This window comes from Diceros bicornis, chromosome 6 (genome assembly GCF_020826845.1).
Source record: "Diceros bicornis minor isolate mBicDic1 chromosome 6, mDicBic1.mat.cur, whole genome shotgun sequence".
Lineage (NCBI taxonomy): Eukaryota > Metazoa > Chordata > Mammalia > Perissodactyla > Rhinocerotidae > Diceros > Diceros bicornis.
The window spans coordinates 10,573,690-10,600,881 of record NC_080745.1 but is presented as its reverse complement, the minus strand read 5'-3'; the positions used below and the strand labels follow the sequence as shown (position 1 = coordinate 10,600,881).

General features: G+C 58.7%; 2 protein-coding genes across 7 annotated transcripts in view; both read right to left on the bottom strand.

Annotated features, from left to right (window-relative positions):
• LDB3 (LIM domain binding 3) overlaps positions 1 to 9,314 on the bottom strand; it is a 60,967-nt gene extending 51,653 nt beyond the window's left edge. For all 6 annotated transcript variants that reach the window (XM_058542814.1, XM_058542816.1, XM_058542817.1 and 3 more), the window contains exon 1: positions 9,222 to 9,314. In XM_058542814.1, the coding sequence (XP_058398797.1) occupies positions 9,222 to 9,314 (93 nt within the window). The remainder of the gene's footprint in view (positions 1 to 9,221) is intronic.
• A 2,985-nt stretch (positions 9,315 to 12,299) lies between these two features.
• Positions 12,300 to 23,336, bottom strand: OPN4 (opsin 4). Its single transcript, XM_058542748.1, has 10 exons — positions 23,193 to 23,336; positions 21,812 to 21,957; positions 20,054 to 20,187; positions 19,273 to 19,476; positions 18,457 to 18,628; positions 17,868 to 18,032; positions 16,826 to 16,933; positions 15,660 to 15,840; positions 14,336 to 14,479; positions 12,300 to 12,338 (listed from the first exon to the last, which is right to left on the bottom strand). The coding sequence occupies exons 1-10, from the start codon at positions 23,334 to 23,336 to the stop codon at positions 12,300 to 12,302; spliced, it is 1,437 nt and encodes a 478-aa protein (XP_058398731.1).
• Positions 23,337 to 27,192: the final 3,856 nt, after the last annotated feature.

The following is a 27,192-nucleotide window of genomic DNA, read 5'->3' as shown; positions in this document are numbered from 1 at the left end:
GTTTGTTACAGCAATTAGCTTACTATAACACCTGCACCCCAAAAAGCCATGGAGCGGGAGGATCCAGGAGGGAGGCGATACACAGGAACTAGGACTCAGCACCACCACGGAGGCACTGCCAGGCCAGCAGGCAGGACAAATGTCCCTTCACAGAGCATCCTAGTGCAAGTGCCCAGTGCTGCAGAGGGCTGGGGGAGCAGACAACCCTGCCTGGGGGAGCAAGGTCAGCTGGGACATGGGCAGGGCTCAGTGCTCTGTAGTTGGCTTCATACTTCCAGGTGTGGGGGCCAGTTCCCAAACCCTGCACCCTAGTGACATCACAGAATGTTAGAGTCCGAGGGCCCCACCCCCAGTGAGAGCACACAGAATGCCATGGATGCTCCACCCTGGGAACACCCCATGGGGTGTCAGGAAAGCCACACTCCAGGGACGTTACTTGGGATGCCATGATGGTTCAGACTCCACTCCCAATGACATCATGCACAATGGTAAATTCTGCATTCCCAGCCCCCAGTATTAGCACACTGAGTGCTGTGGTGACCCCTCCCTGCAGTGATATCACGTGGAATGCAAAATCCTGGAGGGCCTAGTGACGTTACCTAAAATAGCTTGATGGCTGGCCCCTAGTGACATTACTTGGAATATGATGAAACCCCGCCCCTAAGGATGCCTCATGGAATATCATGGAGACTCTGGCTCCACCCCCCACGACATTGCATGGAATACTATGCAAGCCCCACCCTCTGCTGACATCACACAGAATGACTGGATGACCTGACTCCCATGACATCATGTAGAAGTCCCCCTGTGACATCACATGGAGTGCCATGGAGGCCTCGCCCCAGTGGCATCATAGGAAAGAGGAGCCCCTGGGAGCCACCTTCCACTAAGCTGTGACTGGAGGGTGTCTCTTGGCTTTTCCTCCTCCACATGCCCACCAGCCAGTCCTCCTGGCTTCTCTGGGCACATCCCAGTCACCTTCCTGGCTACACCCCAGAGATAAGGCCAGCTCCTAATGCTGGCAGAAGCCATCTTCTGGCCAAGGCCTGGGGACCGTCCTAAAAGGAGCCCAGAGAGGACCTGGGGACAGTCCCACACCCTGGGTGCCAGGCCTGGGTGGGCCTCTGGCCAGGCCCTGGGCTTCCAGACATGGATGGAAGCCTCCTGCCTGGCCCCTCACAGGGAACTCCCCTCCAAACCAGGGCCCCTACAGTTACCAGGCACCAGCCCATTCCCAGATGGGCTCTACAGGGTGGGCCAGAAACCACACGTGCTAGCCTAGTAATAGCAGAAAGACCGGGGAGCCCTTGCCCGCTGCCCCGACCCACCATTTCAGCCCCAGGCACTGTGCTACCTTCTTAAACACTGGCTACCTTGTGCCTAGAGCAGTCTCCCCCAGCCCCTGGATCTGCTGAGATGAGGATCTGCTGAGACTGTAGAGAAACAAACTCCTAGATTGCCAGGAAGCCACGTCGTCTGTTGGCGAAGCCCAGCCTGCTCTCCAGGTCCCCATGGAGCATCTTGGAACTACTTGGGCCTTCTCAGAATACATGTCGCCCTTACCCCAAAATTCATGGCCATGGGGAGCCTCTGCTGATGACGGGAATGTGTTGTTTCCTTTGATTTAAGGGGTTGAGCAAAGGGTGAAAAACAGCAAAGAAAAACCAAACACTTTCTAGGCTGAGAGGGGACACCTGAGGGCAAGCTGAGCTGCCTGGCAGGCCTGTCCTGCAGAAAATTGCCTTTCCCCACGCCTTCTGGTGCCACGTTCAGGCCTGTGCTAGCCCCAACATTTTGTTATAGACATCTTCAGACACAGAAAAAGCAGAAAGAATTCTACAGTGAACACCCAAATACCCACCACCAAGGTTCCACTGTAGCGTTTCACTCAACTTGCTGTATCACACGTCTGTCCCTCTCTCCGGCCATCCACCCATCTTATCTTTGAAGCATTTCCGAGAAAGTAGCAGATACCAGTATGCTTTCATTCAGGGTGATTTGTGCAATGCCTCTGCTGTCCTAGTGGACTGCCCACAGGGCACCCTCACACCTGGGATCCCCCACACCAGGTTTCCCCCGGACCCTTCTAACAATCCACAGAGAAAGGCCCTCACCCTGCAGCAGGGAGCTCGCTGGTGGGACAGCCGCAGACCCCAGGTGGAAGGGCAGGCCCCGTGCCTGCAGAGGGGATGCCTGCCAGGCGGCACCAGAGCTGTGCCCAGAAGGTCATGGACGACAGTGTGAGCAAGGACACCAGAATAACATCCAAGAGAGGCTGGGGCCAGATCAGCCAGGGCAAGCCGCGGGGCCGCCTGGAAGCCCTCCCTGTGGAGGGCCTTGGGGACATCTTTCTCCCTCAGGCATGGGCTAGCTAACACCAATCCTTCCCGCTGGGTCCCCTGCCTTCCCCTGACCCGGCTCTCCCTCATCCTCAGGTATGGACTGGGGCGATCCTTGTTCCTGGGGAAGAGCTCAGCCTCCCCTGGGCCTGGTCAGTAGCAAACTTCCCGAGGGGAGCCGCCGAGCTGGCTCCTGCCTGCCCCAAGCGCCTCTCTCCCTGCACCTGTGTCTGCCCATCAGGGCTCAGCTGGCCTGGCCTTTCGCTGCCCTGAGCAGGGCCCAAGACCCCTCGGGCTGCGGGGGATGGAGGGTGCTCCTTAGAGAAGGAGGCAGGATGGAGGCAGGGACCCTAAGGAGGTCACCCCCAGCTCAGCCTGAGGGCCACCAGATCCCCTCTCTCCTCCACAGGAAGAGCCTGCCCGGCAGAAGGGTGGGGCCACCCTCGAGCCCTTGCCCAGAGACCAGGGCTGTGAAGAGTGCAGTCCAGGCATGATGTACCCATGTACCTCTTATCTGGCTCTCTACTTCCCTCTCTCTGCTTTCCTTGTCCCAGAAAGGACCCAAAGCTGCCAAATCCTTAGAGGACTTTTCTTTCTTTAAAGTCTTCCCAGGCCCTTTTGAGCATTTGAAAAACTTCGTAATGATTATTTCATTCCCACTTCGCTTTTCAGTCTTTTTCAGTCACCAGCCACCTCTCGAGTGGGACTCACCAGTGGGCAGAGCTCCAGGACTGAGGGCCTGTCTGAGAAGCTCCCTAGGACAGGCTCTAGGTGTTTGGGGCCAAGATTGCCGCCTGGCCCCCAGGAGTCCTTCCTCCTTGCCGGGCTGTGATTTAGGGCACCCCACAGGGGGCACAGGGATAGGTGGTGTCAGGGAGCATCTGTGGCCCCAGAGACACGTGGGTGTCTGGTAGGAGTGGGAGGCAGCAAAGTAAAGAGCATGGACTCTGGTCTGAGCCGGACATGAGGTTGCAGGGCCAGGCTCCATGCCCTCCGTGTAAAGACAGCAACAATGCCTTTCTCCCAGGATTGCTGTAAGGATTACAGTATTAAATAGGATATTAGACAACAGGGTGCAGGGCTGGGAAAGCGTCAGGGAAGCTCCGAACTGAGGATGTGCAGGGGCTGCTCCCAGCCCCTTCCGCTGGAGGTGACAGAGAGGCCAAGGCTGGGAGGTACATCCCTCAGCTCCGCGGGATACAAGATCTGGAGCTGGCAGAGGGTGGGGTGACAGGGGTCAGCCCCAAGTGACCAGTCCTGAGCCAGCCTGCTGTCCGTCCCTAGAGCATCAGCTGGAGGGAAGAGGAGTTCTGTCCAGGGTTCCGGGGAAGCAAGGCGCCAGCTGGAGCCCATGCCCTCGGCTCCTGTTTCCCCAGCTCCCTGGCAGCAGAGGGGCAGCCGGGCTCCAGAAGTTCCCAGCCATCTCTCCCTGTGCTCAAAACCAGACAGGCCGCTGCCTTCCTTCCCCTCTAGATCTGCCGGTGTAGGTGTTGGTGGGATGAGGGGCAAGGGCAGCTAGTGGATGCTGTGAACTGTGCAACTTCCAGCATCTCCTCCCAACCCTCCGAGGCTGACCACCCTGGGGAGATTTCCCGTGGAGCCCTAAGTGCATTTAACATCATGTGATTAAATTACCGTTAGGCCCTGCTCCACTCCTCTCCCGTCTGGCCTCCCTGGGGCCTGGCTCCATTCCTCACCCTCTCACTGGAACATTCTGTCCCCCATGGATCCACTCCTCAACCCCATCCTGGCCGATAAACAAGTCAGAGTCTGGTCTATGCTCAAAAAGCATCTCTTTGCACAGAGGGTTTTCAAGGCAGTGAAACTACTGTATATGATGCTATAGTGGTGGATACATGTCATTATTACACATTGGTCCAAACCGTAGAATGTACAACATCGAGTGAACTCTAATGTAAACTATGGACTCTGGGTGATAATAAAATGTCAATGTAGGTTCATCAATTGAAACAAAGTACCTCTCTGGTGTGGGATGTTGATAGTGAAGGAGGCTGTGTGCACATAAGGGCAGGAGGCATTCGGGAAATCTCTGTACCTTCCACTCCATTTTGCTGTGAAGCTAACAATGCTTTAAAAAAAAAAAAAGTCTAGGGGCCGGCCCGGTGGCGCAAACAGTTAAGCGCGTGCGCTCCATTGCGGGTTCGCCAGTTCGGATCCCGGGCGCACACGGAGGCAGCGCTTGTCAAGCCATGCTGTGGTGGCGTCCCGTATAAAGTGGAGGAAGATGGGCATGGATGTTAGCCCAGGGCCAGTCTTCCACAGCAAAAAGAGGAGGATTGGCAGATGTTAGCTCAGGGCCGAACTTCCTCACAAAAAAAATAAAAAAATAAAAAAAATAAAGTCTTAAAAAAAAGTTTCTTCCTCTCCTTGCCTTAGCTGCCCCAACCGGCTCCTGTCACAGGTCTCTCCCTCTCTTCACCTCCAGGCTTCTCTAAGAAGTGACTGGCAGGTCCTGCCTCTGCAGTCTCCTGTCCCTCTCACACACAGCCATCTGGCTTTGGTCTCCACCACACCACTCATACCATTGACCTCCCTATGCCCAAAGCTAGGGGTCACCGGTTCCCTTTCTAGCTGACCACACACTTCCCTGGTCTTCTGAGTCTCTCTCTTCTCCTCTTGTCCAGGCCCACAGTTCTGTCTGTGTCCTGGATGTCACCGGTAGAATGCTCCCGTGGACATGTCACTCTCACTGGGCCCCAGAGAGCACTGGGACACAGCAAGGTTGGCTTCGTGTTCCTGGGCAGAGGTGGAATCTGGCTCCAAAGTGGTGGAGAAGCTGCATTTGGGAATGGGAGGGCCCACTGCGGTGCCTTTGCTATCATGGACAGCCCCTGGACGCGAGGGGACCGTGCAGAGAGGGACGGAGGACTTGGCGGAGGGGGAGACATCTCCCTGGCAGGAGGGCTGCCCCAGCAGGGTCCAGTGGCGTCGCTCAGGAAGCCCTGCTCTCCTCACATTTGCTGCTGTCCACGACGCCTTCAGCCCCAGGAGCCCTGGGGTCTGCCCAGGAAGTTGCACTGGTCCTGTGTCCTGGCCCAGGGCCTTAGAGAGTCTGCTCCCCAGGACTGTGCCAGCCTCATGCCCACTCCCTTCAGGGCCCTCAGGGTCAGAGACAGCTCTGAGCACCAGGGAGGGGACGCATATGGAGAGAGGACCTCGCTGGGGACCTCTAAGAACGCATTCCCCAGCGGGGGGCCTCTGTCCCGTTATCTTCCCCACTCATTGATTCGGGGAGGCCCGGCCAGCCTCGCAGAGCCCTCCGGAGGCTCGCCTGACCTTCAGCATGGCTATAAACAGCACGGCCTGTCAGCACTGCTAGGCGCTGCCCAGGAAACAGCACGACGGCCTCGAAATTCCAGGAATCACCGGCACAGCCACCCCAGAATGGTCTTGGCCTGTCCCCCTCCCCCTCCCTGGGGACCCTCCGTCCTCTGCGTCCCCATCTAGCCAGGAGAGTCTGATAAATACTGGAACCGAACACAGCAAAGGGGCAGAGGCCCCTGGGCTAGTAGGTGAGGCCCTAAGGGACAGAGGCTTTGGAGCGTAGAGACAGGCCCTCCGGGGCCAGGCCCAGCTCCACAACTCCCCCATCCTCACAATCCGCCTCTGTGGAACAGCAGGCCTCAAGTGTTTTCATAAGTGTGTGTTAGAAAGCTCTCTCACCCACGTGCTCTTGGGAAGGCAGTGTCCCCAGTTTACTGATGAGAAAACTGAGGCTGAGCAGGGAAACTGACGTTTCTAAGGTGACACAGGTGTGAGCAGCTGAGTTGAACAGAAGCACAAGCCTCTTCGTGCAGAGGGCTGTGACCTGCACCGGGGGTGGCAAGGCCCAGACGTGGCCCCAGCCCCTGGCCTAGCTGCTCTGAGAGGGTGGGGCTGGCCTTTGGAGCAATCCCCCTGCGGCTGCTCCCACCCCTCCCCCGCTTCCTGGAGGACTGGCTAAGGTTGGGGGAGGGTGGGGTGAGAGGGCAGCTCATGTTGCAGGCCCAGCCGCACCTGTCCAGGATAAATAAAGGCATTTCCCCCCACCCTCCTAGTCTCCCTCTTGAACCCGCTTCTCTGTGGGTCCTCAGGCTGAGACCCACTGAAAGGAGGCCTTGAGGGGCTGCTGCTGCCCCAAGGTTGATACTGCGGGGCCAGAGGGAGCCACCACCAGCCTGCAGGTTGCCAGCTTTTTTACAGGAGATGCTGCAGTTGACAGGGACAGGCCCCACTCAGTGCTTTTCTGCTACTCCCTACCCAGAGGGGTCAGGGGGCAGGCATGGGAATTAGGGGTTACCAAGGACACAGGAGCTCACGAACAAATTCAAGCCTCAGTTTACCCAGCTCTGAAGTGAGATGGTAATTCCAGCCCTGCCTGCTGTGCATGTGCCTCGGGTGCCAGCCCCTGCTGAGAATGAGCAGGCCTTGCCTTTGCTGATCCTCCACTGCAGTATGCCACTACTGCCCTGTTGCAAAGGCTCAGGCCAGGACACTTGAGCATCCCTTGGCCAGTGGTGGGAAGTGGGTCATGGCTGGGGTGGGAGTAGGGTTCCTCCAGAGAGCTCTGGCCCTGCATCCCCTTGAGGGAGAAGTTCCTGGTGCAGAAAGGCCTTGAGAGCCCCAGCAGGAAATACCACAGCCCTGGTGGGATGACAAGGCTGAGTGTCCCAGGGCCTGCCTGGCCAGAAGCACTGAGCCTGGGACACCAAGCCCAGGGTATCAGTGGCCCACCAGAGGAATTTATCCACAGACTCTAAGCACTGGGGAGGCCCCAGCATCCAGTCCGTCTTGCTCCATGGCCTTGGTGATTTGGGGGGTGCCCCTGAAGGAAGCTGAGAGGCCATTATGTCCATCCCCCGATGCCCTGCCTAAGCTGCGAGTTCTATTTTTAAAAGTCTCCCCTAGTTACTGACTCCAGTACATCCCAATACACCCCCTCCCCTCAGTGAGGACATTCTTCCTGCTGTCTAGCTTAAGGCCTCTGTGCTGCAATTTAAGCCCTGGGCCAGCTGGGGCCAGGTGGCACATAGACCCTGGGTGAGGTAATTGGCTATCCTGGGTGCCGCTGAGCCAGGAGGCTAATTTCCATCCTCAGGGACGGGACAGGGAGCACCAGCAAGTGGCCTTGAGGATGTAGGGCTGGGGGATCTGAGCTCTGTCCCAGGTGTGGGAGGCCAGTGGACCCATGAGAGTGAGAGTGGATGGTCCCGCCTCATACAGGGAGGAGACCTGCAGACATGGGGGTGGGGAGTGTGCAGGGTCCCGGGGAGGGTGGAGTCCACGGGGCTCAAATGCCCATGTGTCACCATATCATCAGGAAACGTGTGCGAGGCTCTGGCTGTCCTTTTAGTACCGGACCCTGTGGTCTCCACGGTAGTGGGTCTGGAGGGGTGGAGTTAGAATGAGCTCGGTTTAGAATGAGCCAGATCTCCAGCAGAAGGATGGAAGGGAAGGCCTTTTCCCTGGACTGGAAGGCCGGTGCCCCTCCCTGGAGGAATGTGGCCTCTACAGCTATTACGAGGCTTCATGGCACCTCTGAATGGGGCTTCTCCTTCTTGGGGGCCCCCAAGTGCCCACATCAGGTTCCACAACCAAGCCTTCTCCTCCAGTCGGGGCATTGTCTCCTGCCCCCTCTGCCAAGCAGCTTTCAGGCCTTCCCCCACCTCCTCCCGCCAAGGGCCAAGGCAAGTCTCTGCTGCTCTGGAGAAGAAACAGTCTCTCGGTCCCAGGTGGGCAGCAGCCCAGACACCACTGCCCATCCATCACGCTCCAGTGACAGCCCAGGGCCTCAGCCTTCCCCCTCTGCCTGCACTAGCATTGTGGGGGCTCAGCCTTGGCCTCACGCCACTAGGCAGGGCTTGTCTCTGCCCTCACATACCTCACAGTTCACCCTGAGCCCTGGGGCCTTCAGCCCCAGCTCTGCTGGACTTGCTGGGGAGTCCATTTACTTGACAAATGTCACCTAAGCACCTTGTGTGTTCTTGGGACTGGTGTAGGTGATGGGGACACAGCAGTGGTTAAAAAAAGTCCCCTCCTCTCGAGCAGATCTAGCTTTTCACCTCTCTGGGCCTAGTGTCTCTAGCTGGGCAATAGAGTTACTCAGACAATCTCCAATGTTCTGTGACATCCCCATCAGGTAGTGCTGTGCCCCGACCACAGACACTGTAGGACACACGGGCCATTTCCCCAGGGGAGCACGGGGAACAAGACGTGAGACAGGCAGGCAGAGCAGCCCTGAGTGAGTGGGTAGGTACTTGGGCAGGTGAGGGAGGAAGGCCTAACTCCATGACACCAGTGCAAGGCCCCTGGCAAGCTCAGGAAGGCGGATGGAGGAGGTGGCTATTATCTCAGGTTTGGGATGGAGCAGGTGCTGGAGCCCAGTAACCAGCCCAGCCCAGCCCTGAGACCCGACAGCAGGGCAGCCAACACCAGCAGATCTATCCGCCTGCCTGTCACCTGCCCTCCCCATGCTAGGAGTGCTCTCTCTCCCAAGCAGCTGCCCACTTCCAGGCAGATGCTCCAGGCTTAGGGACACCTTGAGCCCACCCTCCTTGGGAAGGGCTTAGGAAGGCACTGTACTCTCTGTCCACCTGCCTGCCTGCCCTGCAAACTTGGCATTTCCTTCTCTACTCGAAACACCCACCACTTGGCCAAGTTCCGCACTCATAACAGGCTGGCTAGTTCAGGTGGGCAACAGCAGTGGCCAAGACCAGGGGCCTGTGGCAACATCCAGCTGGGTCCATTCCCACCCCCAGATCTGGGATGGGGCATGCTCTGCTTTCTGAAAGTCTCGGGAAGGACCGACGGACAGATGCACACACACTCCTCTGAGCATGCCCCACCCCGGCGGGTGCCAGGCTGTGGGCAGTGCACACTCACCCGGGAGATAGTGAGCGGCATGTTGAAGTCCTTGCCCCCCTGCAGACGGAAGCCCCAGGGCCCAGGCCCGGTCAGGGTCACACTGTAGGACATGCTGGTGCTGACAGCGGCGGCGTCTGCGGATGAGGGGAGAAGAGTGGAGTGAGAGAGCCCTCACGCGCCCGCCTCGCCAGCCCATATCCCAGCCCCTGCCCCGACCCTCAGCCTTGCCTGCTCCGTCCCCTGCTGCCTGGCCAGGCTGTGTGGAGCTCCTGAGAGGCTCCTAAGAATAGCTGGGAACGAATGCCATCGACACTGATATCTGCCCTCTGCTGCGCCCATAAATGGACTGTAACCCTACACTGTGCCTGCCCACCCATGGCCTCCCAGCCAGTCCACCGTGACTCACGCGGCTAATATAGCCCTGGGGAGGGCTGTCCGGCACCCAGCATCCCCCCAGGGGGCAGGATAGGGGACCAGCCAGGTTGGTGATAATGCTCTTGCTTCCCTGCTCTCCTCTCCTTGCTCCCTGTGCCCTCTGGAGAGCCCAGATGTGTGCTCTCTCTGCCCAGCTGAACCCAGCTCTTTGCCCAGAAGACCATGGCTGAGTGCCTGGGCAGAGCTTTGTAAGGTATGTCTTCGCTGCCATGTGCTCCCAGGTGAGGACCCTGAGGTTGTGCCTTATCCAGTTTGGAGCCCTGGTGGTATCTAGGACTGAGCTGAGCCTCCAGCTGGTCTGGACAGAGCTTCAACTCAGGAGCCCGGCAACTGGCCCAGGGTTGTCCAGCCATAAAAATGATCATCATAAGAGCAGCAGCTGGGAACAGCCAAGCTCAGCTCTGGGCTCTTCATGCCGTTATCCCCTCAGATCCTGAGAGGCTGTTGCCTCAGCCCATGGGAAACAAGGCTCAGAGAGGTTAAGAAACTTCTCCAAGGTCACAGAGGGAGTAAACCCAGGCCACGCTGGGGACTGATGCCGGATAATGGGCTCCTAGTGGCTGCAGGCGCCTTATAATGTCTGGCGGGGCAGTCGGGGGACCTGCCTGCACCCTCAGCACAGGATCTGAAAGTAGGTCTGGGTCAGGTCCACACCCTCCAGACCCTCTGGGGGCCCAGCGATTATTCCTGGCTCTCCTGTCTCATTTGCGCTCTGGAAAACTTGACAGCAGCATGGAAAGCTCCAGCTGCCAGTGTCGCATGCCAGGCCCTGGTGCCCTTTGCGCAGGAATGGCAGGGGGCAGGGAGGAGGGGAGAAGATGCCATTTGCTCAGCTGCTGGGACTTGGGGCCAGAGGGGGCAGGGAGGGGGGAGTGTGTGCGATGTGTTCAGCTGGTAAACCAGAGACAGTGTGTTCTGGGTGGGGGCCTCTCGGGACTCTTGCCAGTGTGGGCCCAGATACCTTCAGAAGCCCTTCTCTAGAAGAGACCTAAGGCCTCGTGTGGTCAGGAGACAGATTAGGGCCCACTGCAGCTCCAGGCTGGAAAAACTGAGGCTCGAGGAAGGTGACGGGCTGGTATCTCTCTGGTTCTTCCAGAGGGCTCTGGCCTGAGCTGGGCCCTGAGCACTCTGTGCAGGCCTGGGTGTGAATTGCCAGCACCCCACCTCATGCTCTAGGTCTGGCATGTACAGTGCGCATGGTAGAAGGAGTCCCCACATCACAGGGGCATTTGGTAACTTGCCCAAGGTCACAAAAATATCAACTGGGAGAAGCCAAGGAGGGATCTGTGTTGTTTCCCCCACTTTACCACCTCCTCTGCCCATATCATGCAACCCAGCCAGCAGCTCATGGCCAGCGCCTTGACCCTCCCCTCCCCCATACTATCTTCTGCCCCTCCCCTAGGCTCTATCCCATCCATCCCTGACTCCAGCCTTATCCCCTTTCCTAGCCAGGTCTGTCCTGCCAGGCTGGGGAGGACCCAGCAGCAGGGCATATCAGCAGGGCCTGCCAGTGTGGGGAAAGGAAGGAGGTAACCCTGCACAGGGAGGGGAAGCCCCGGGCTAGGCTGTACCTTGAGCTGCAGGCTCTTTCTCTGAACTGGGGCACCCGCCTGATGCCTGCTGCTGCCTCTGGGGAAAGGGAGGGGCAGCGGGAAGGATGCTCTTAAAGGGGAAGGCCATCCTCCCTCCATCTGCCTCCCTTGGGAGACCCAAAGCTAGCCAGAGAGCAGCTGGTACCCAGAGCCTGGGCGGAAGCTGCTTCCTGACAACAGCAGCTCACTGGGGAGTTGGGGGGTGGTGGGGGCAGGCCTGGTCTTTGTCCCTCCTCCACTCTGTCCCCTGCAGTTTGAGATGGGGGCTTCAGGAGTGAGAGTTATAAGGTGTGGGACAGAGGGAGGGGAGGAAGAGAGGCTACTGTGAGCATCAGAGGCCAGGTCCCAGGTCTTTCTCCCATCACAGCACCAATAAGTAGAGACCATGCTTGTCTGAGAAGACCTTCTTTGTTTTTTATTTTCCTATACCTCGTCAGAGACACATAGCACTGGGATGAACTTAGACCACTGATTTGAAACAAACCACAGGTGCAGTTTGTGCTTGGTGTGCATGCAAATATGTACATATAGGAGAGTGTGCCCGAAAATGCATGTGTGCACAAGAGCGTGGGCCATGGCGGAAAAGGTACGCTGCAGGAGAAGCTAGAGGTAACAGTTTCCAGCACATGAAGGTCTGTGCTCGTCTTCAACTGCTGGCTGTGGCAGATGCAGTGCTGGCCTTCCCGTGCCAGTGACATGCCCAGGCCGGGTGCAGAGGCATCTCATAAATAACTGACGTGTCCCACGGAGACATCACCATTGTCATCGCCTGGACAATCACAGCACACAGCCTTGGAGGAGAGGTGGGAGAACTCCAGGAAGCGGGAGGGCCTGGGCCCCCGCTCTTCAGGCTGGGCCTGGGGTGCAGGCTGCTGAGATGAGAAGTGGGCTCAGACCACTTAGCAGGGTAGGAGTTTTGTGGTATGGGGCCATGAATCCAGCACAGCATGGGTGACAAGGGCTACTTCCAAAGCCCGCAGGCTCACAGGGTGATCCTGGGTCTGTGAGTATGAGGGAGACGTGAGGCAGCTGGACATGTCCCAGAAGAAAGAGGGAGCCAATGGTCGCCCTACGTCCTGGGGTCCAAGCTGGGGAGCAGCCCCTTGGTCTGAAAGCAAACAGCACACACACATCTGTTTAACCCAAGGATGTCCCACTGGGAACAGTCTCCCAATGACCATCTATGCTTAGGGTCACCAAATGGTGAAGGGAGGGGGCATGGAGGGGCCAGGTTGTGGCCTGGCTGGGGGATGGACCGTCCACCAGACCACATGCAATGTGACCTGGAGGATGGAGCTGGCAATATCTAAGGCCGCCTGCAGGACGTCCCCCTAGGATGTCCCCCAGGCTCTCGGACTCCAGCCTGAGCTCTCCTCACCCCCACCATCCAATTCTTCCCTTCCCTCCATTCCTCATCCGCATGAATAGGCTCTGGCACCTCCTCTCTCCCTGCCGCCTTGAACGCCTCACTCCTTGTCTGTCCTACAGCACTAGCTCCTCCGGTCTCCTCCTGACAGCGCATTCCGCTCAGCTTGTCCTTCCCCAGCCCCTGTAGAGGGGCCCAGCTACCCTGCAAAGCTGACCAAGCCTACCCCAGTGCCCCCGCTAAGTCCTCCCAGGGCTCTTTGTCCCCAGGGTCACGCCTGGAGGCCCCTCAGGCCAGCACCTGACGGGGCCTCCCCGCGGCTCCTACCACCTCCTGCCCCTCTTCCCTTCCACATCCCCACTGCCAGCTCCCAGGGTCCGTTGGCTGCTCCTGGGGTCACAGGGCGACATTCTGTCCCAGGACATACCGAGCTCCCCTGTGGCCCACTGCATTCACATGAGCTGTTTCTTTAGCCTGAACCTCTAATCCACCCCCACCAGCCTGCCTGGCAATCCCTGCTTCACCTCCGCCTTACCTAGGGAGCCCTCGGGGACTTGCCTCTGCTTTCAGCACCCTGTGTGCTGACACCTCAATGGCAGTGCTTATCATACGTGTTAGGTGACTGCCGATGTGCTGTCCCTCTCTGCCCAGCGCCCCACCCCAGCCCGGTATTCCCTCCAGGACAGGCTCTGTTCCTTTCATCATTCCCTCACCGGCCTGGGGGCACTGCCTGCTGGGCTGGCCTCCGTGGCCATGCACAGTGCCCGGGCCCAGGGCTGGGCACTGAGTCCTCCCTAGGGCTGGAGCATCAGGGGAGGGTGCTCCCTGGGATGGGAACGCTGGGGGAGGGAGAGCCTCTACAACTGTAGGGAGCAGCCCAGGGCTGGCCTTCTCTGGGACACGCAATGAGCAGCCTTGGGGAAGGAAGGCAGAAAGGTGCCTTTGGTCCTGGGCTTGCTGGGGAAGCCCGAGAGAGGCCCGGAGCTGTTGTGTGGGTGTGAGCGGAGGGCAAGGTGGGGAGCTGTCAGCCAAGGAGGAAGGACAGCCTCGGGTCCTGCGCACATGGCATTTCCAGCGTTCCAGAATATGGCCTTCTCTAATCGCCATCGACATTCCGTTCCATAGGCACTTGGGCTGACAGCTGGCCTTCTTTTAATAGCCACAAGTATTCTGGGTGACATCCTAATCTCAGGGCATTCAGAGCGAGCACATACACAACTTGCAACACCCCCCCAGGTATGCTCAGCCTCCAATCGCACAGAGAGGTACACACCACTTGCACTTGGTCACACGCACAGCTCAGGGCAGACATTCTGCGGCACACTCAATCCCATGCCCTGTGGTGTCACAGTGACGGAAAGCATGTGCAGGCATGAGTCACACTCCACCGGCTGCGCGTCACATACCCTCATGGTCACACACACACACAGGCCGTACATTCATCAGGGCGTGGTATAGCCACCACCACCTGTTGTGTATGTGCATCGTCAGGGTCAGACACTCAGGTGCAATCACAGACCACACTGGGGCCTGCTCGGAGCATCTTGGAGTCACAGAGTCCCCCCAAGACCCCGAGGGCAGCAAGGGAAAGTTGGGAGGTGCAGGGAGGGCATTGGTGGTGATTCCCAGAGGGCATTGCGTCTGCCCGTGAGAACAAGCCTCTCTTACCTGGCCACTCCCGGGGCTACATGCCCCCTGTCCCCACCCTTTACAGATTGACAGGTGCCGGGCCCAATCACCTTCTGGGGAGCCTCTGCTTCCCATCCCTGGGACCTGGGAGGAGCCTTGGCTTCCATGTCCTCCAGGCCTTGACCGCAGGGGGGCCATCCACTCATTTGCTGGGCAGCCTCCCACACAGCTGCTGCCTCCGTGTCCATCCAGCCCTGGGGGAGGTGGGAGAGTCACTGTGAGGTAAGAGGGACACTCTGCAGTCTTGGTCCTGCCCCCTCCCCGACCAGGCCTTTCTCTCTCCTCCCCACAGATATTCACTGGGGTGAGGCCCACGACGCTGTATGCAGGATTGCTGGTCAGCAAATCCCTGCGAACTGTGAGTGCATGTGCTAGGGCGTGTGTGTGTGCTCATGCGCCTTCTTAGGCTTGTGGGATGGTGTGACTTCAAGAGGATCTAGGCCTCGTCAACAGGTAAGATTCACTCCTGCAGTCGTTCACTGCAGTGGTTCAGGGAAGGGACAGCTCCTCCTCAGCGCCTCAACTGAGACCCCCAGGGATGCGGGCAGTGGGAGAAGGTCAGTGGAGGCTCTTGGTGAGGCCCACAGTGGGCCCTGTAGACACAACGATGGAGGAGCCTGAGTGTGGCTGGGGACAGGAGCCCACGGTGCAGGGAGCTGTCCTGGGGACATCAGGGGCCATCGCAGCTCCAGGCCCCAAGGCAGGGCTGGCAGGCTGGTAGCTCCCAGGGCCAACAACAACTGCGGGGTTAGCACCTACCCATGGGCACCCTAGCCAGTCTTGGACGTAGAGACAACAGTTTTCCCTTTCAGAGGAGGACACAGAGGCTCAGAGAGGGTGAGTGACCTGCCCAAGCTCACACAGTGAGGACATGGTAGAGCTCAGGCTTGAATCCAGGTCCCTGGGCTCCAGGGCCAGTGCTCTTTCTACTGTATCCTGTGGGATCTTCAAGGTTCCCAGAAGGAGGGGACTTAATGCTGAGAACAAAGGGCCCTAAGCTAGCTCCTGCCTCTCTCTCCAGAGGCCCATCGAGGGCCAAAAATCCTAGTCTTTTCAATCTGTGGCTCTAAGCCTCTGTGATAGTGCCAGCATGGAAAAGAGATGGCCTGGAGTTGGAGGACCCCTGTTCAGTCCCGGCCCTGCTGCTGGGTGACCTTAGGCCAACCCATCGCCTCTCTGGCCCCAGTGCCCCTGCCTATTGAGAGGATGATGCATGGGAAGGCCATGCGGAGGTTGTGAGGAGCTCTTGCTGCCAGTGTCCCAGGGTCCTGAGGGTCCCTGAGTCTCAGAGGCAGCCCTGCCCAGAGGCCAGAGGCTGGCCTGGTTGAGGAAAGGATGGCGAGGTGCGAGCCAGGGAGGGCCCAGCATCCTTACCACTTCGCTCTCAGAGCCTAGGGACGCTTGGCGCCTCCGTCCAGAGATCCAGCTGAGGTCCGAGCCCTGGCTGCTCAGTGTGGAGCGGTGGGTGGAGCGGTAGCTGGTGTACGGGCGAGTGCGCTGGTCTGACACGCCCAGCAGCACCCCCAGGCAGGGCAGGTGCTGGGCGATGGCCATTCTGCAGGGACAGCACATCTGGTTAGGGGGATGGACAGACAGACATGAGGCGGATGGGGATGGATGGACAGACCAGTACAGGACTAATGGGGGTGGACAGAGAGCCACAGGCGAAACAGGGAGGTTCAGACATTGGGGTTATAAGGAGAGACAGACAGACGATGGGGTGATGGGAATGGACAGAAAGACACTGGGAGTCACAGGAAGTGATGAGGAAGGACAGACAGATGCTGGGGTGAAGGAGACTGACAGGCTCACAGGGATGGGGATGAACAGACAGATGATGGGGCCGTGGACATGGAGAAAGGCAATTAGGGTAGCAGGTTCAGCCAGGCGGTTGGTTCTAGCCCTCAAGTGGCTGGCCCAAGTCACATCTCTGCAAATGGGACCTGGGACACTCCTGGGCAGCCTCTGAGCTGGGTGGGCTGAGGCCTGAAGCTGCCTCAGCAGGGCGGTGAGTGACTGACACCACCAGGCAAAAGGAAGCACTGAAGGTCCCCGCGTGCGGGAGGCCATCCATGCTGGGATCCTACCAGCAGAGAGCACTGGGCCAGAGCCACCGCCAGGCCTTGGCCAGGGCCTTTGAAGTGGAGCCACCGAGCTTTCCCTGCTTTGGACTCTCCAGGATGTCGCTGTCTCGGGGGCTTCTCTTTGCAGGGGGCAGCACTGCAGATTTTGGGCCTCGCCTCCAAAAATCCCATAGTTAGGGTAGGACACTGCCCAGAGAGCCCTGATATCCCTCCAATTGAGTCCCCTTGGAATCTGGGGCACCAGAGGGGGTTGTACCAGCTCTAGACTCCACCCAGTATCACTGACTGCTCTCAGCTTCTTAGAGGCCCCCACCCAATGCATAGACAAGAGACAGGAAAGATGGCCAGCCTCCTCCTCTGTTCGCAGGCTCAGGCCTCTATGCCCATGAGGGTGGGCCTGGGGGCCTGGGGCTGGGGCCTGGGGGCCTGGGCCTGGGGCCTGGAGGAGGGCCGCACCTATACTTGGGGTGGATGATGGCATAAATGATGGGGTTGTGGATGGCAGAGGCCTTGGCGATGACAGCTGGCACCGAGTTCATGTAGGGTGTCAGCACATGCGCATACCTAGGACAGAGAAGCTGTGGTCCCCCTGCCAGCTGGCCCCCCCAAAGACTCCACAGCCCACCCACCCTCTCAGGAACCTTCTTCCTCTAGACCAAACCCTGCTGAGAGTATGGCCCAGCCTGGCCCAGCCCGGCCCAGCCCAAACCAACACAGCCAAGTCAGTCCCGTGGGAGGGACTGCAATGCCAGGGAGAATTCTGATCTGAGGTGAGTAGGAGCCTGGGCAGCAGGGAGGGGCTGGGAAGAAGATGTGCCAGGTTAGGGGGTTTCGCCAGGTCTCACTGTCCCTTGGAGCCTGTGCTGCAAACAATAAACCCTCCCCACCCCCAATGACCCTGGCCCTCTGCCCAGCTCTTCCCATACCCCACCCCAACCCCGATGCCCACTGCTTCCCTGCTTCCCTTAGAGTAACTTCACAGGAGGGCCTGAGAGGGGACCAGGCTGTTTCTGTACAAGGAGAAGTACCCAAACACTTCCCAGGATTAATAGTTCTCACTGTCTCAAAAGTGCTTCTAAAGTCTAGCCTACGTCCATGTTGCTGCAGATGTCCAAGTCCCCACACTGTAGCCACAAAGGACTAGAGGGCAGGAGGGAAGCAGCACCCCTGGCTGGGTGCCCACAGGCCAGGTGAAGAGGGAGCCAGAACCTCCAGGAGAGCCGTGAGTTCCCAAGAGGTCCAGCAGGGCCTGGCTGCCCCCGCAGACCCTCAGGCCAAACCCAGTGTGGTCCAGAGGTCTCCCGCATGTGTCCTCCAGGAACTAGGCAGGACTGGCTGGGATGGGGCACCGCACACCAGTGGGGAGCACAAGGCTGTGCAGCTGGACTTGGGGTGTGAGGACTGCTGGTTTGGTCTTGGGCTAGGGAGGGAGAGGCTGTCCCAGGGTTCCCTCCCCCGCCCTTTTAACCCCTGCCCCAGCCCCTTAGCCACTGCCCACCCAGCAAAGGCCACCAGGGCCACCACAGAGTAGGGGGCCCAGGAGAGCACGAAGAGAAGGATGACCAGCAGCACGATCTTGGCCATCTTCCACTCGCTCTGCAGCCGCTGCCGCTGCCGCGGGCACTCACCACCGCCCTCGCAGGCCTGGAAAGTCTGGAGAGCCCTGGGAAGGGCGGGGAGTCTGGGTCTGACCCCACTGGGGTTGCAGTGAGTGCCAGGGTCATGGCCACAGTCGGGGATCCTCCCTGAACCACCCCTGGGGGCACTCGGGAGGGGACCATCCCTTCCAGTGCAGGCAGCCCTGAATCCCAGCAAGTTCTCCATTACACCCAACCTGAGCTGCTTCCTGTGGGTCTACCTGAGGTGTCTTCTCTGCCCCGCAGGCCCCCTGACCAAGCTAAAGGCCTCCTCCTCAGAAGACTCTGGGATCTAGGCACCCACCCCATAAGCATGTGCTCAGCTTGTCTTTGCTCATCTGGAGCGGGGAGGGCCCAGGGGGCATGGGTGCCTTGGGGTGGGACAGAGGTGGCCCTGGTGAAGGGGCGCAGCCCCCTCCCATCAGCCCCTCCTCCATGCCCAGCTCTTACTGGCCTGTCTCCCGGATGGCCCTGAAGATGAAGACGTAGCAGTAGACGATGACAAGCAGAGGGAGGAAGAACACGAAGCAGATGAGCAGCATGGTGTAGGCGCGGACCGACGGCGTGAAGCTCATGTAGTCCCAGGAGCAGGAGGTCAGCAGCCCCTCTGGCACATAGGCACCTGGGATCCAGGGGCAGGCACTCAGCCTTGCGGCTTTGGATGTGGGGTCTGGGGTCCTGGAACACTGGCCCCAGGCCCAGCCCTGCCCAGTGCAGTGAGGAAGCCGGGGCACGTGGAGGGGAGTTTTCCAAGCTGGTTCTAGCAGGGACACCAGCTCAGGAGACAGCTGCCAAAGCCCACTGGTGCTCATTCTTGCCAGTTTGGAGCAGAGACCTCACCAGAGCCCCAGGGTCCTACTGCCCTGGGCTTCAGCCAGCTTCCTGGTCCTGCCCCAGAAGGGCGGGTGCCTTGCTGCTGACCCTCCTACCTACTGAGGCCTCACACCCCAACCCCTGCCCGTCTGACTTGCTGCAAACTCAGCACCTGTCAAACTAGATGCACCTGTCGCTTCCTGCCACCAAGGAAGCATGCAGTCTTCCCCACTGTATTTAGGAATAGGAGCCCAGGTCATCCTCTGATCGCTGATGGTGCAACCTCAGTTTCCCCTGCTGCTCATCATGCCCCCTGAATGTTCATCTGCCTTGAGGCTCAGGCAGTCCCTTGGCTCTTCCTGCCAGCCGATCAACCCAAGTCCACCTACCTGCCCCTTGAACGTGCCCCTCCCAGCTTATCTCCCCCCACCCCAATTCTCCCAGCCCACTTACTCCAGCCAAAGAAGGGTGGCAAACTCCAGGCCAGGGCGTAGAGCCAGACGCCCAGCAGGACAAGCGCTGCCCACCTCTTGGACACCACCCCAACGGTGGCCAGTGGGCGTGTGATCACCAGGTAGCGGTCCAGGGCGATGGCCGTCAGGGTAATCATGGAGGTGATGCCGAAGAGAGCCCCACAGAAGGCATAGAATTCGCAGCCTGTGGGCACAGCTCCCTGACCTCAGCCCTTGGCAGGAGCCCATCAAGTTCCCGAGGGGAAAGTGCGTCTGGGGATGGCGTGTACTTGGCTCCTGCCCCCACCTCTCAAGAAAAGCAGCCCTGGGCTGGCCCCATGGCTTAGCGGTTAAGTACATGTGCTCCACTACTGGTGGCCGGGGTTTGGATCCTGGGTGCGCACCGATGCGCTGCTTCTCCGGCCATGCTGAGGCCACGTCCCACATACAGCAACTAGAAGGATGTGCAGCTATGACATACAACTATCTACTGGGGCTTTGCGGGGAAAAATAAATAAATAAAAATTAAAAAAAAAAAAAAAAGAAAAGCAGCCCTGAGTCCCTCTGCATCTTGCCTACTTGCCACATCTGGCAGAGGCTGGCAGAGGCTTCAGGATGGGAACCGGAGTCTTCCCTCCTGCTTACTCATGGGATTAAGGGTGGCTACCCACTCTCTGCCCAGGAAGAGCAAATCACCTCCTCATTGGGGCCCCCTCCACTGTGGGTATCCGCTGTCACAACCCTCCTCCACCCTCCAGCAAAAGGGAGCCCCAAGTGTCTACCTGCCTTCCCAAAGAGCCACTGCTTATAGAGGCTGCTGGCGAAGAAGACAGGAGCCTGGGTGAAGGACATGAGGAAGTCGCTGATCGCGAGGTTGATAATGAACATGTTGGCAGGTGTCCTGAGGCCTCTGCTCCTGTGGGCGGGGGAAGCTGTCAGGAGGTGCTTCTGCTGGAGAGATTCCCTCAACTACCTGTACGCGCGCGCACACACACACCCACACACACACACGCACACACACACACGAGCGAACACACGCCCATGCACACACACATGCATGCGTGTGCACGCACGCAAGCGTGAGCTGCTGGGCCACAGACCCACCCCGCTGCCCGGCAAGTACCAGCCAAACAGCTCTGGAACCTGGCAGTGTGGGCTGAGAAGTGAGACCCTCAGGGCGGCAACTCTTGCTTTGTGTTCTGGGGGCAGTTCCCTCAGAATGAGGCGGAGAGCAATACCTCTCCCAGGGTTGCTGTGTGGCCCCGCAGAAGCTGGTTTTCAGATGCATCTGTTCCCTCTTCTCACCCTCTGGATTCCCTCTCCGTGACTCACACTTTCTCCTTGGACACACTCTTCATTTTTCTGAGCTCCTCCAGGCCAAGATCTTTTTTTGTGTGCGTGTGTGAGGAAGATCGGCCCTGAGCTAACATCTGCCAATCCTCCTCTTTTTGCTGAGGAAGACTGGCCTTGGGCTAACATCCATGCCCATCTTCCTCCACTTTACATGGGACGCTGCCACAGCATGGCTTAACAAGCGGTGCTTGTTAACAAGCGGTGTGTCCGTGCACGCCCGGGATCCAAACCGGTGAACCACGGGCCACCGCAGCGGAGCGTGCACACTTAACCGCTTGCGCCACTGGGCCGGCCCCAGGCCAAGATCTTTAAGTGGCGTCTCCCTAGGCTCCTCCTCCTGTGTGCTCAGACTATGCCTTCCCACGAGCTTCTCACACCTCTTTCCTCCTTGGACACCCTTCCCTGTCCCCGTTCTTCCAGTGTCTCTGCAGTCCTCACCCTCACCCACCATCCATCTTCACATCCATGCCCCCATTTTCCAGATAAGAACACTGAGGCTCCCACTCGTGAAGTGGCTTGCTCCAGATCACAGGACTCAGAAAGTGGCACAGCCAGGATTCAAACATTCACTCGCTTGGCACTGTACCTCCACGAGCTCACTTAATCATCATATTGACTCCACGAAGTAAATCACAACTCCATTATGCAGACAAGAAAAGTGGACTCAAAGAGGATAAATGACTTGCCCAAAGTCATCTCAGCCAGTAGGTGGTAGAGCTAGGGGTTCGCTTCTCCACCTACGTGTCTCAGCCACTTGGCCTGCAAATGGAGCAGGTGGGGAAGGAAGCCAGAGGTGGTCGCTAAGGGGCTTGAGGACTCAGCACCCTGGCGCCAGGGCTGCTCTTTAAGGCGGAGGGAGGATGCCCACTGGGGCCGACGATGGTGAAGGTGAACGGAGAGCAGGGCAGAATAGGCCGAGACCTGTATATCGTAGGGACACCTGTCCTACACAAAGGGTGTACCTGAGACCCAATTGGCATGTGCCCTGAACTACTTTTTGGCCCCTTCCCTGGGCTTAAAGATCAAGGCCTGGGCCTGAGACCATTGAGGGCTTGGTCCTGCTTCCCCACCCAGCCCCAACAGTGCCCTGGCAGAGCTGGCACCAGCATTCCTGCCGTGTGTTCTGCCCTGTCTCTGCATGGCTGGCCACCCTTAATGCCCAGGCCCCATCCCCACCAACTGGGCACCTGCAGAAGGTATAGATGACCGTCAGATTGCCCAGCATCCCCGTGAGCCCCACTAGCAGGATCACTGTGCCCATAGTGTAGTGGGCGTGGTCTGGAACATCGACTGTGGGGAAGGGGACCCAGGCATCAGCCTGAGCCCTGGCTGCCTGTGGAGAGACAGAGAAACAAGGGCATCACGTTATCCTGTCACTTTCAAATAGCTCCAAGAAGGAAGAGTTAGGGGTCCCAGTAGGGCAGGTGGAGGAATGAGGCTCAGAGTGGCAAAGCCACTTGCCCACACAGCTAGCAAGTGGCTGAGCCAGAAGGGAAACGCCCGTCTCTCAAATGTTGAGCCCAAGCTCCTATTCCATGGTGCAGAGGTGTAAGGCTTCTAGGAGTGGGCTCAGATCACCTGTTGGAGGCTTGTGGGACCGACAGACACATGTCTGGCAAGCAGGGACGTAGCTGGAGTGACTCTACTATCCTTGGGGAGAAGGCAGAGCCATCTCCTGGGTGGGTTCCTCTCCGCTGTATGGGCCCTGTCCCAAGTGCTCAAGACAGTCAGCAATGGTATTCCAGGCCCCCTGGACTCTGGTGGGGTGGAGTGGGGTGAGCCCCTATCCTCAGGTGTCCCACCCCCTCCTGAGCCTCAGAGAAGAGGTCGTAGTCTCCCACGGTATAACTGGGTAGGGCTGACCTTGATGCCTGGCATGAGAGAGAGGAAAAGAACTCTCATTAAAAAGAAAGCTTGGGCCTCCCAGGGAGGTCCTGACCCTATGAGGCCACTACAGTGGGCTTTAAAGACCCCTCCCTGCAGCTCCTTTCTGGGAGGAAAAGGATTGGTTTAGTCTCTGTCCTGTCCTGGCCCCTAGAACTACCAGAGCCCTCCCATCCTGGCCAGGACCTAGGCCAGCATCCTTGGGTCTTGAGGATACCCTTAGCCCTCCCCAAATAATGGTAGAGTTGGTGGGATACAGCCCTGGGGCCCTGGCTAGGATGATGGAGGCAGCAGAAGACTCCTAATGCCTCACTCTGGGCAGGAGAAATCCAGAGGCCTAGGATATGCCTTCCTCTCTGGAAGGCTATGTGGGGCATCTGACCACCCTCAGAAAGGAGTGGATGCAGCCAAGGGCAGGCCTGGGCCATCTCAGCCCCCTGTCCCTCAGCACTGGCCTTTCTGTTCCTTGAATGCTCCCCATGGCGAAGGACATTTTCCCCACTGTCCTCTCTTGGCCTCTTTGTGTAGGGCAGGCTCAGAGAGGTCCAGTAACATGCCCAAGGTCCCATAGCAGAGCTTAGGCCCTTTCTCTCTCCCTGTCAAAACCCCTGTGTGTCCCCAGGAGGGGGACCAGGGTTGGGGGAGGGAAGGCCCTGTGTGTGCACATGCTCGCCTCAGGCTTACCGTGGGACTGACAGGCAGAGGTTGGCCCAGGCTGGAGGCGCTGCTCCGGGAGCTGTCCCACCTGCTGGGTGAGGCTGGGGTGGCCACACAGCTGGGTCCCTGGCCTGGGCCCAGAGGGACTCGCGGCTCTGAAGGAGGGTTCATCCTGAGGTGAAGTGGTCCTTTCTCGAGCCCACAGAGAAGTCAAGGGTACAGGGAGCTCAGGACGTTAGCTGTGCCCAGTCTCCCAACTTTCCTCCATCCTCAGCACCCCTGCCCGCTCCGCCGGCTGCCTGCTCCTGCGTCCAGCATGGACCCAGGCTGGAGCTGCTCTTGGGGCTGGTGGCTGCTCTGTATCCAGTGAAGCACAAAGGAGCGAGTGTCACAGCTATGGCAACTCACAGCCACGGGGTCTGTCCCCACCTTTAAGTAGCGGAGCTGGGAGTGCACATGCCCAGTTGCTCGGTGCTGCTGGCTCCCTCAGACACAGGTCCCTGGGCGTCTGTCCACAGAAGGTCTGATGATGGCAGCACGCATGTGTCAGTGTGTGTGTATGTGCTTGTGCGTATGAGAGTGTGTCAATGTGAATGTGTGTGTGTGTGTGTATTTCAGGAGAGATTGCTGGGCACAGGTCCGTGGATATCGGGGAGGAGGCTTTGTCCTCCTCACTGACCAGGCTTTCTTTCTTCCCTGAGCTCATCGAGAACAGCCTCTGCTGCCCGCAAGATCCCCCAGGGCTGTCCAGTGGGCAGGGTCCCTGTGGAGGCCAGCCTCACCCTTTCCACAGGGCCTCCTACCCTCATGTCCAGCCCACATGAGCCCCTCACATCGCCACAACCACCCTGCACAGAACCAGGGCTGGTCACTCATTTCACAGAGGAGTAAGCTGAGAGGACGAGTCGGGATAGCACACACTCAGGGCGAGATCAGATCACAGAGCATTTTTGTCTGCGTTTTTTTGATAACAAACTTTTTTACTGAAGTATAAAGATTAAAAAAACCCCAAAACACAATGCTGGTAGAGATCTGGGAGCTCAGCCAGGCCTGCATTCTGGCCAGAGATGAATGAATGTCGGAGGTGGAGGGGACCCCTGGGCCTGCACCTCGCCCCTCTTGGAGGCTGCAGGAGAGCGGAAGCACTGACGCCCAGACCTGGAAAGCACGGGAGCTGTGAGTGCTTTGCAGGGGGTCTGCTCAGCTCCCAGGAAGGGCTGCCAGGCTTCCCTACTTGGCAGCCAGTCTCGAGGCACAGTGCTGAGATTTGTGGAGCCCTGGAGTGGACAGAGATGCCATCTCCTCTTCCAGGCGTCCCCCAGTCTTCACAAACAGTTCTCCTAGAGCCCCAGATTTGGGCTGGGGGGTGTGAGCACCCACACTCAGAGAGAGAAGCTGCACTTCCCAACAGGCGCCAACCCGTGGCTCAGATGCACTTCCTCCCGGGGCCTTCCACGTCAGGTCTTTGGCTCAGGGAGGCTCACCTTGGGTGGTGGGTGAGGCTGAAGGACTGGCTTCGCTTTCTCAACGAAGTCCAACGTGGACTTGCCAACTGCTGGTTTTTGAATATGGGGCTTTAACTGCTGGTCTCAGCTGGGAGCAATGCTTAGCTAACGCCAAGTCCCATTCCATATCCTACCCCACTTTCCAATCTGATAATTGGGAGAATGCAGGTGAAGTAGCTGGCACCGGCGGTCCCTGGGAGAAGTGTTTGTCAGGTGGACAGATGAGGAGGGACCACAAACCCAGGGCACCAAAGGACTCAAAGCAACGCCTAAAGGCCAAGGACTTGAACCCCCTGTGCCTGGGGCCTTCCGAAGCTCACGGTCCGCTTTACTGTGTCTTTTCTCCATGGCTGACACACACACTCCCTCAGGGGTGATGCTGAGATTTCCTCAGGACCCAAATCCCCACTACCTCTTCCTGTGCTGCGGTCCCTCTGGGGAGGGCCCACCGTGACCCTGGCGCTCCCCCCTTCTGTACCCGACACCTGCCCAGAGCCTGCTGTCCAGGCTGAGCCAGGAGGGCTGTGCAGGCAGCCTCAGCCTCCAAGGATGGAGTGTTTAACTGTCCTCTATGGCCACCACTGCCCAAGCTGTCCTGGCTATAAGCCATGGGTCTGAGGTGGGGGTGCCCCTGGCCTTCCGTCGCTCTCCTCAGACCAGGCGGCTCCTGTCTTCCCAGGTACCCAGCTGCGTCCTGCGCCTGACCCCCACTTCTACTCCCCACTCTGTCCTTTGCATCTCTCTCCAAGCTTGGCCCAGAGTGGGGCCCAGCCTCTCGATGCCCATCCTGGCTTCCCCATCGACAGTCCCATGGGCCCTGCCCCATCCCGAATCTCAGCACAGGGACCAATGGGGAAGGGTCCTCAAAGTCCTCACAGCTCCCACCCTGGCTAGTGCCCACTCACTCAGAGATGGGCCTGGTATCACTTCCTCTCTCAGTGCCAGTTGCTGACAGCAGGCTGAACTCAGTGCTCAGTGCCAGCTGCTGGCTCCTGGTTCTTCTGTGGCCCAGGGACCCCTGAGCTGATAACAGGGCTGACATACCCACACACAGCTCCTCTCTCCATGGTCTTTCCCATTTCTTTTGCCCCTCTCCTTGCAGCCTACTCTTCATGCTGCAGCCCTAAAGGTGTTTGGTTCACTCAGATAACCCCACACTTACCCCTTCGATGGCTTCCATTGTTCTTAAGACATAGACAAAGCCTTAATGTGGCGAGGGGGTGAAGGAAAATACTACAACGTCACCCAGCATTTGGGAGTAAGAAGTGGGTTTTGTCCTAAACCACCAAGGGTGAGCAAGAAGAGGCATGCTGTCCCCACTCCGTGTCTGTGTGTGTGGGCCAGGCTGTCACACCAGGGGGCTGTGTGCCAGGGCAGGGACCTGCCCTCTGCTACCGCCCCTTTTTAATGTGTGCTCCAGAACAGCCGTGTTTTCAGGAATGAGAAGCCAAGCTCCGGCGCCAGGCAGTCTGGGGGTGGCTGCCAGCCAGGCAGGAGGTGTCTGAGAGCGCCAGCTGCCAGCACCTGGAGACCGCCCTGGAAGCTGGATTCAGGCCACCAGAGAAAGGGGGGCCTGAACACATGGGGAGTAGAGCTCAGGTGCAGACCCTCTTGCTGGGGGAGGAGGAGCCAGCTCTGTGCCTGGCGACCCGAGCTTCTGGGCCCACTCCCTTGGGCGTCCTCACTACAGGCTGGCCTCCTCTCGGACCACAGAATACACACAGCACCTCTGTGAACCAGCCTTGTTCATGCACTACTCCTGAAATCTTCCCCTACCCCTTCTCTGGATCTCAGCTCAAACACCACCTCATCAAGGTGTCAAGGAAGCCATCCTGAGGCCCTGACTGTTCACAGCCTCCTGTCCATCCTTTGGAGCACTCACGAATGGGGTCATTTATGGTGAAGTGTGGTTGTGTCATATGATTGTGTCTATCTCCCTCCCTTGGTCACAAACAGGTCTATTTGTTTCACTTTTGTGACCTAGCAGAGTGCCTGGCACATTGTTTCAGGAAAATAAAAATGTCCCTGGTCTTTGCTTCTCAAAGTGCGGTCCAAGGACTGACCACGTCAGTGTCACCTGAGCTTGTTAGAAACGCTCCAGACCCACTGAAGCAGGTGAGCACCCACACTGTAATGGCGGAGGTGCCGGTCCAGATCTTCAGAGGACTCAGGTCTGGGAACAGGTGGTGGAAGCCGGTATGAGGGGACACTGAGGCACCCCAGAGATTAGCAATAGCAGGATGCACCGCACACCCAAGGCTGGAAAGACAGCAGGAGGAAGGGAGGTGCCAGGATTCCAGGGCTGGGGCTGTCCAGCAGGGTGCCGCAGAGAGAGGGTGCTCAGCGGTGGGAGCTGGAGCCTTGGTGGGGACGTGGCAGCTGGCAGAGGAGCCACAGTGAGAAGAGTGTGGGGCATGAATTCCCACTGCTCTCCTCTTGGGTCTCCTGTCTTCTGCAGATGCCTCCCAACGGCCAAACCTACCTGGCAGCCAGACGTGGGGGGCTGGAGAGATGTGGTTCCT